General features: G+C 37.7%; 2 protein-coding genes across 3 annotated transcripts; both read left to right on the top strand.

Annotated features, from left to right (window-relative positions):
* The first annotated feature begins 796 nt into the window (after window positions 1–796).
* Window positions 797–3,523, top strand: LOC129433069 (uncharacterized). Its single transcript, XM_055191526.2, has 4 exons — window positions 797–1,048; window positions 1,994–2,104; window positions 2,193–2,330; window positions 2,501–3,523. Exons 1-4 carry the CDS (start codon window positions 1,046–1,048, stop codon window positions 2,585–2,587), a joined length of 339 nt encoding a protein of 112 aa, XP_055047501.2. The 5' UTR covers window positions 797–1,045; the 3' UTR covers window positions 2,588–3,523.
* Window positions 3,524–4,034: 511 nt separating this feature from the next.
* Window positions 4,035–8,093, top strand: aldoaa (aldolase a, fructose-bisphosphate, a). 2 transcript variants are annotated; one of them, XM_055191513.2, is made up of 7 exons: window positions 4,035–4,192; window positions 6,094–6,212; window positions 6,290–6,556; window positions 6,637–6,797; window positions 6,896–7,154; window positions 7,242–7,441; window positions 7,561–8,093. In XM_055191513.2, exons 2-7 carry the CDS (start codon window positions 6,101–6,103, stop codon window positions 7,654–7,656), a joined length of 1,095 nt encoding a protein of 364 aa, XP_055047488.2. In that variant the 5' UTR covers window positions 4,035–4,192; window positions 6,094–6,100; the 3' UTR covers window positions 7,657–8,093. The 2 variants fall into 2 exon arrangements, with proteins under 2 accessions (XP_055047488.2, XP_055047493.2); XM_055191518.2 differs by lacking the exon at window positions 4,035–4,192 and adding an exon at window positions 5,358–5,507.
* Window positions 8,094–8,478: the final 385 nt, after the last annotated feature.

The following is an 8,478-nucleotide window of genomic DNA, read 5'->3' as shown; positions in this document are numbered from 1 at the left end:
CATCTGTCACGCATTCTACTTGAACAAGACTCAGGTCAGGTTTAACCTTTCACTTATCTTCCGTCACTTAGCTTTAACTAAACAATCCAAATAATGTCGTACATCCCCATTCTTGGTCTGCATTATTACTTCCAGGTAAGTTTTGAGTCTATCTGTAACCAACAGTTTTTTGATGTCGTCTCACCTGTTCTGAATCAGTGCAATGACCTGCGAGTACGTCTTACCCAGCACACTCTCTCCATTTACTTTAACCAGCCGGTCTCCTGCAATAACAAATTAGATTTACAGTATTTCATAAATTTTTTAAACAACAGACCATTAGCAATAATTATGCATTATTATTAAATTATTTTTATTAGATTATTGCATAGGATGCTGATTCTTATGATGTTGATATTTTAAATAAATGTTATATTAATATAAAAGTGAGCGTTTCTTTTTATAATTTTAGTTTTATAACACAATTGCAACACCTGCTAATTTATTACTCCCATATGCCAAGCAGATATAACTACTCATTGATTTGTAAAAAAAATACAAATAAAAAAAATCAGGCATTAATTTATTCGTTTTTCCTAAAAAAAAAAAAAACACAAACAAACTGCAGTTTTTATTTTAAGAAATAAAAAAAGTATATTTTTCTTTAAAATCACGAATGCTCTTAACAATAAACCAAAACCAATATAAACAAAGATATACTCAGAAAGATATAAGGTCCAAGTGCTTTCTCCACGGATCACTCTGCGGTTGATTATATATAGAACAAACAAATGCTTTTTCCTTGACTCCGCAAAGTTTTAATCTGAGGCCAAAGGTTGAAGGTCTCTCTTGTAGGTCCTCTCCGAACTTTTTATGTTTGGCTCTTTTAGGTCGCCGTACAGTCACGGAAAGTCGTGTCAGTGTTGCCAGGGCAACTTTCATCAACTGAACAATACTGTAGCATCGTGCTAACTGCAGTAAACATTGTGTTTAATTCCGCTAAAGAAAGTTTGCTGAGATAACTAAAACCCCTAGTCAATTACATTGGGAATGCAGGGACGTTATAATGGTAAAAATGCTTTTTATTAGATATGTTATTGATATAAGATTCGTTTGTTAGAGAGCAAATCGTATGCATGCATGTCTGCGTGTGTGTTCTTTTTGTATCTGGAGAGTAAAACTACTGCCATTAAAGCCTTTTACATACAATATTACACTGTTCAAATCTTTAACTTACTTATTTTTAGTTACATCAATGTTTTCACATTGTAGAATAATAGTAACGTTAACTCATCAAAACAACGGAGTAACACAAATCTATCTTTTGTAATTATGTTGTGAATGAAAATTAGCCAAAACCACAAAACTGGCCACCCGTATCCAGGAATTTGTCGAATTAGACACTTGATGTTTTATCAAGCAGCTGTTTGATATCTCTCTCTGAGATTATTTTAAACGGTAATACATCGATTTAAGGCTCTCTATGGATGATTTTGTACATTGGTCCTGAATCCTGACTGTGAACACACAGCTAAAGTATTTTTTTGTGATGTAATGTTTTCTACATAAAATCATTCTACATAATATAGATAGCATTCTGTAAAAATATAACCTTGATATATTTAATATTGACTGAGTAAGATCATGTCATTGATTGAAATCATTATATTGAAATCAAACTCTCCAATCTCAAAATTAGATCATGAGACTTTAATCTTGTTTTTACAGACAGGGTTACATAGTCCAAGTCAAGCATTTCTAAAACATTTTTCTGTACACTTTTTGTAAATTTGCATAATTAGGGCAGTTGGGACGTAATGGTTGTATCGTCGTCTTGTAACCCAAAGGTCGCCGGTTGGAATCGAGCCTGAGATGTATTTTAGTGAAATGGCACTAAAATATAGTAGACACTTATCATCATGCTTGATATATAGAAGAACTGTATAACTTTGTATTTGACATATTTTTTATATTTTTCTAAATGCAATGTTTTTTACAATGCTCTATTTCTCAGGCTGTTCCTGTATGGGCTCTGTCCCTCCCTCTCCCTGCCATCATCATGATCTCTGTTGGGATTTATATGATTTTCCTTGCGGGTTTGTTGTGGTGTCATCACTGTCTCAAGGTAAAACATATCAGGTCATATAATACGCCATCTTGAGGCGTTTTTATTATCAAGTTTTCATGTGGACCATGATTCTCTACCTTTACAGGCCAAGTGTGATCCTCAGTGTTCAGATTGCTGTACAAGTTTCTCTCCTTGCGAGTACTGTTTAGTGTGTGCCCAGTCTTGTGACTGTCGTCCACCCTCCCTGCGCTCCTGTCTTGACTACTCCTGCCCCTCCCCTAATGTAAGTAACACAGTGGGTATTTTTTCCTGCTGTAGAGATTAACTCTTTATTCCCATAGATATGAATGGACATTATGTTAATTCTAACTGTAGATATTATGATCATAGGTTTTTATTGATTTTTGTTAATCATATTATACTCAGGTCATCATTTTATCCTTTTCATTGCAGTGTGCGATGTGGGATTGTGCCTGTACCTGTCAACCTCCAGAGTGTGACTCCATCAACTGCTTCTGCTTTGAGATCAGGTTTAAGTAGGAGGATGAAGAAAGGCTGTCCTGACTTTAAGAGATGCCTCAGAAACTCAAAGTGCTAAAGTGACACTTGCTTGCCTTGGCAGAGGGAAAGGAGAGCTTTACTCCGAAACTTTACTCTGAAACACCATCTACTGTTTAATAGCTAGTCTTACTGCAATGCCATATTGGAAAGTCATATTTTAACTTCTGCAACAACTCTTGAAGTTTACAAGAAATACAGAAGAATTACAGAAAGCCATAAGATGGAGAAGCATGGCTTTAAGCAGTAGCATAATTTTATTGATTTATGTATTATGCTTGCAAATCAACCAGCGTACCTTTCTGGGTCAACATATTTACAATGTCAATGCATCAGTTTTGCCAAGGTTAAGCAGTTCACCCCCAAAGTTCATTTTGTCAATATTTGCTCATTTTTTGACTAAACATCTATGGTGCTCTTTTTCCATACAGGGAAATTAGATGGGGACCATTTAATTTTGGGTGAAAGATCCCTTAATTCTAGCTATCTCTTAAAAAAGATGGTAAATAGGGTAGATGGTAAATTTGACATCTTACACATAGCTTAACAGATGCAGATACTACTTTTTAGTGTAAATTACACTTGTAATAATGACTTTCCTATAACACATAAACTTTACAAGTTACATAACGCTTTACAATCTAGTTTACTAATCTGTTGTTTACAGGACGTCATCTTGGTTATGAAATAAAAAATGTATATAATGTTTTACAGTTGCGTGTGGTATGTGGAAAGATTTTGCTTAGTAGGTGACAGCCAGAATACAATGGCTTTATAGGCTTTTGATTCTGTTACATTGATGGTCTCTTTTGCCCATTTACCCTTTGTATAATTTTAAAAACAAATTGTTATATGTTTTATTTTTATAAATGCATGTTTTTTATGAAAAATGAATTAAAGATTTTTTTTTTCACAAGGTGTTGTGTCCACTAGTGTTATTTTTGGCTTTGACATTTGCATTGTCTTAGATTTATTTCTGGCTGACCCTATTTATTTTACCTTATTTAAAGCAAGTTTCTATTTTTTATACAGTTTTCTATTGGCTCTCTGTGTCCTAGCTGCCACGGATTGGTTGGGTATGTAGTTTGTGCATATTGCAGTGATAATGTAGAGATGTTTGAGAGATTAAAGGTCATGACATAACATAACATGACAGAAGATCCCTTGCCTGGTGAGAGAACAGCATCACAGTAAACCCTGATGCAGATGATTACTCTTCATCTGTTGACCCAGCACCAACACTCTCTTAATCACTGTTTATTTAAGATCGCATTCATTATATATGATCACCTATATTTGTTGCAATTGCATTAATAACATGGTGCCTTGTCTCTGCAAGCTTTTCTCTTTAACCTTTCTTTGCTGCATGCCGGGGAACGTGAATGTCACAACCCCCTTCTCCAGTTGCATCGTGGGTTTGCTTGCTGCTAAGATTAGCCAAACCCACGGAATGTCAAAGGTCATAGCATCTGAATAAATACAGGTCATCCAGCTCAAGGTTTGTCACACAGGCTGTCCAGACATCCTCTGTCTCCATTTGGGAAGTCGCTCTTGCTCACTGTTCTACATCCACGGTCCACATCTACGGTAAAAAGCATGTATTGTCCTTTATCTTTTATTCTGTATTGGAAAATAATTGCTTGCCAGCTTGTATTTCTGACTGTGTGGTTGTAGTAACGTCAGATTATTTGCTACTGTTGTATTTCTTTGTTGCATAGCAGTGTTCCTGTAACACAAGGTCATGCGTTTGAATCCAAGGGAACACACATACTGAAAAAATGCATAGCTTGAATGCACTGTATTTTATTATTTAATGATATGCATGGCTTTACAGGCAAATTTATCCTTAGGTTAATGAATAACTTGAATAAAATAATGAATGACTTATCACTGGACCGATAAGTTAAAAGTTAATGTTAAAATCTGCTATGTAGGATTCGATTTAACCATGGGCTTTGAGCCAATAAATCAGTGTCTATATTTAATTTGGCCTTTAGTTGAATGCAACTTGAGTGGGGGGTGACAGAGGTGCAGAGCTGGAATGTTAAGAGCCTTGGAGCTCTGTGCAGTTTTGTTATGCTGTAAAGATGCATAAACAAATAGCTACCCAATGAGATATTACATTTATGTATTGAATGAAGCTTTTATTCAAAAAATAATTACAGTGCATTCAAGCTATACATTTCATCAGTACTCTGGGTTTGAACCAATGACCTTTGCATTGCAACAAAGTAAACTGCAGAAATCTCGTTTAAGAAACATTACTTTTCACATCTCTGTATTTTAATAGAATATTTTATAAATATCTATGGAAAGAAACATGTAAACAAAACCTTAACCGGGTGCAGACAAAGTAATATATAATAATAATATTTACAAAATCAGTCAAGGTCATCTGTATTGTTTTTACAAACACGGAAAACTATATGACATCACTACTAGCCCTGAAGGCATAGGTGTGTTCGACTTCATTCGGTGTTGCGCAGACCGAATTGCACATGAGATCAAAATACCGCGAGAGAGATTTAAATGCGCATCTTCCAAATCGTTCTCGCGTTACTGTGATGTAACGTCTCGCGCATGAATTCGAACACACCTCATGTGATTCCTGTCACGTATTATAAAACCACAAACACCCGCCTCTGATTGTATTTGTAATGCGTCACTCTTAAACACGCCTTTTAGTACACACCAGCCAATCACTGTTGCTACAAAGTCAGCATCACTGCTTTATGCCCTCTGTCAATCAAAGCATTAATCGCGGCCCGATTGGCTAATTCACCATCTTGTTACATTACTTACCCTATTTCCTTTATTGCACGTTCTTGCAAAGGCGGAAAGTAACGTGGTCGGTCGGTAACTGTGATTTGAGAGCTATCGCATCGTAAAACGCATTCATTTGGTGAGTATTTCTTTTTAGGATAAAGCTAGACAAGTCTTTAATGAACATAGGGGGAAGCTAGTCTTTCTCCTGTAAGTTAGTTTGTGCGTCACCGTTACTATTCAAAGTTTACTGTTATCCTAACGTGCCATACGACGTTACATCTCAAGGACACGTTGCGTAAGGACACGTTAACAAACTAGTCAATAGGATCTAGTGTAAAAAATCAATTCATTTCAAGGTTAGTGATCAAGGCCACACGCCCATCTGAACAGTGTTTGTTTAATACGTGGTTGTTTTTTTAATAATCTTGGTGTCTTATATTTCGGCTGATTAAGTGAATTATTTATTATTTAAACTTTAATGTAGCTTAGTTGTGTGTTGTAGTAGCACATTTGTGTGTTCGTGTTTGAGTATCGGATTAGAAGCGCAAAGGTCATGGGTTTGGTACCTTGGGTACACCCATACTGATAAACTGTATTGCTTAATTGCACTGTAAGGTGCTTTGGATAAAAGCATCTGCCAAATCAACTGTATCCTTTTGTTTGATGTCTGTGTAATTCGAACCATCCCTGTCTCATCGTTCCAAATATATCTCTTTCCCCAGAGTCAAAATGCCTCACGCATACCCATTCCTCACCCCAGAGCAGAAGAAGGAGCTGAGCGATATTGCTCTTAGGATTGTTGCTCCTGGCAAAGGAATTCTCGCCGCGGATGAGTCTACAGGTACAACTGCAAGCCTATGGTGGTTAAATATCCAATAAGCATAACACCTCACATTGTCTCTTACTCGCCTTCTACAGGTAGCGTGGCAAAGCGATTCCAGAGCATCAATGCTGAGAACACAGAGGAGAACAGGAGATTGTACCGCCAGCTGCTCTTTACTGCAGATGACCGTGTCAAGCCCTGCATCGGTGGAGTTATCCTCTTCCATGAGACCCTTTACCAGAAGGCCGATGATGGCAAACTCTTCTCCCAGCTTCTTAAGGATAGGGGCATGGTAGTTGGCATCAAAGTCGACAAGGGTGTTGTCCCCCTGGCTGGCACTAATGGAGAGACCACCACACAAGGTAAAAGAGGAGAGAGAGATTAGAAAGTAAATAGATTATTATGCAATGGGACTTGACTAAATCTATTTTTGTTTTCGCAGGTTTGGATGGGCTGTATGAGCGCTGTGCCCAGTACAAGAAGGACGGTGCAGACTTTGCCAAGTGGAGGTGTGTGCTGAAGATCACTTCCACAACTCCTTCTAGGCTGGCCATCATTGAGAACGCTAACGTGCTTGCCCGTTACGCTAGCATCTGCCAGATGGTGGGACACATACAATAACCATAAAAATCAACAAAGTAGCTGTTTAAAACAAAGTAATTGCATGCTTTATCATTCACACCCTTATGTGTTTTTCTTAGCATGGCATTGTGCCCATTGTGGAACCTGAGATTCTGCCCGATGGAGATCATGACCTTAAGAGGTGCCAGTATGTGACCGAGAAGGTTCTGGCTGCTGTCTACAAGGCCCTGTCAGATCATCATGTGTACCTTGAGGGCACTCTGCTCAAGCCCAACATGGTAACTGCCGGACACTCCTGTTCCCAGAAGAACACCCCCCAGGAGATTGCCATGGCAACTGTCACAGCTCTTCGCCGTACCGTTCCTCCTGCTGTTCCTGGTTCGTGAATAACTTAAAATACTTAAACGTGCATAGAAACACTTTGCTGACAGCTAATTATTTTTTATTTGTCTCATCATAAAACAGGTATCACTTTCCTGTCTGGAGGTCAGAGTGAGGAGGAGGCGACACTCAACCTGAATGCCATGAACCAGTGTCCCCTGCATAGGCCCTGGGCCCTGACATTCTCCTTCGGTCGTGCCCTGCAGGCCTCTGCACTTAAAGCCTGGGGTGGCAAGAAGGAGAATGGGAAGGCATGCCAGGAAGAGTATATAAAGAGAGCTCTCGTAAGTGGAGGCTTCAAGCCGTAATGAATAACGTTTCAATTTTTTGGAACATAACTGTATGGTGTCATTAGTGGGCTGTATTTAGTATTGTAATCAATGTTTTCTATTCTCCTCTACAGAACAACAGCCTGGCCTGTGTTGGGAAATATGTGTCTACAGGAGACAAGGGTGCGGCTGCTGGAGAGTCTCTCTTTGTGGCCAACCATGCCTACTAAACACCAAGATGCCTTTTATATTTCAATCTTATTCCTGAAGAATCATTGAACCCAAAATAAAAAAGCTCTGAAGTCCATTATTTGACCCATTCCCTTTACTTTCAATGTTTGTTATTTCTATTCGTAAAACAAAACTATGGAAATGGGGAAAGACGAAGTCTAAAATATATTTAAACGATGGTAATTTAATATAAACTTAATATAAATTTAAGAGATTTAGATGTGTTTTTGCCCTAATTTCCTCTCTCTTCCCATCTTTTAATAACACTCCTATTTGTCCTACTGTGTAACCTTCAACAGAAACTGCTCTTGTACTTGTAGTTGCGTATAAAAATTGTATTTGAACTGTAAAAAGCACACCTACCTTTTCAAAGGTATGCAATTGTTGTTGTTTAATATGACACACTGGAAAAAAATTAAAGTGGTTATCACGGCTGGCTTTTTGTGTTTTTATTGGAGCTAAATAGCTCTGTGATGCTGGTTCTGTTATTGGTGAAAGGATCATTTAGTTCATCTTAAAAACTGTGGAGGGTGTGATGTGTGTCTTTTTTTAGGCTGTTGGCTGGGTAAAAACCAAATAACCCATTCAGGATCATTGGTCCCCCCCAATTTAATTGTACACTCAAGTTTACTAAAGAAACAGAAACAAAACAGACTTTACTATAGGCTATAGTTACTGGCAGTAAAACATTTATATGAAAATGCAAACTTTCTCCAAAGAAAATAACCAAGGCTTGCCGTTTAAAACCACTGCAGTTTACCATTAACACGCTATGCTGTTCGTCAACAAATTTTGTAACAGCATATTACAAATTGCTTAAT

This window comes from Misgurnus anguillicaudatus, chromosome 19, assembly GCF_027580225.2.
Source record: "Misgurnus anguillicaudatus chromosome 19, ASM2758022v2, whole genome shotgun sequence".
NCBI classification, from domain to species: Eukaryota; Metazoa; Chordata; class Actinopteri; order Cypriniformes; family Cobitidae; genus Misgurnus; species Misgurnus anguillicaudatus.
The sequence above is the reverse complement of the archived record's forward strand: the minus strand, read 5'-3'. Positions and strand labels throughout refer to the sequence as shown.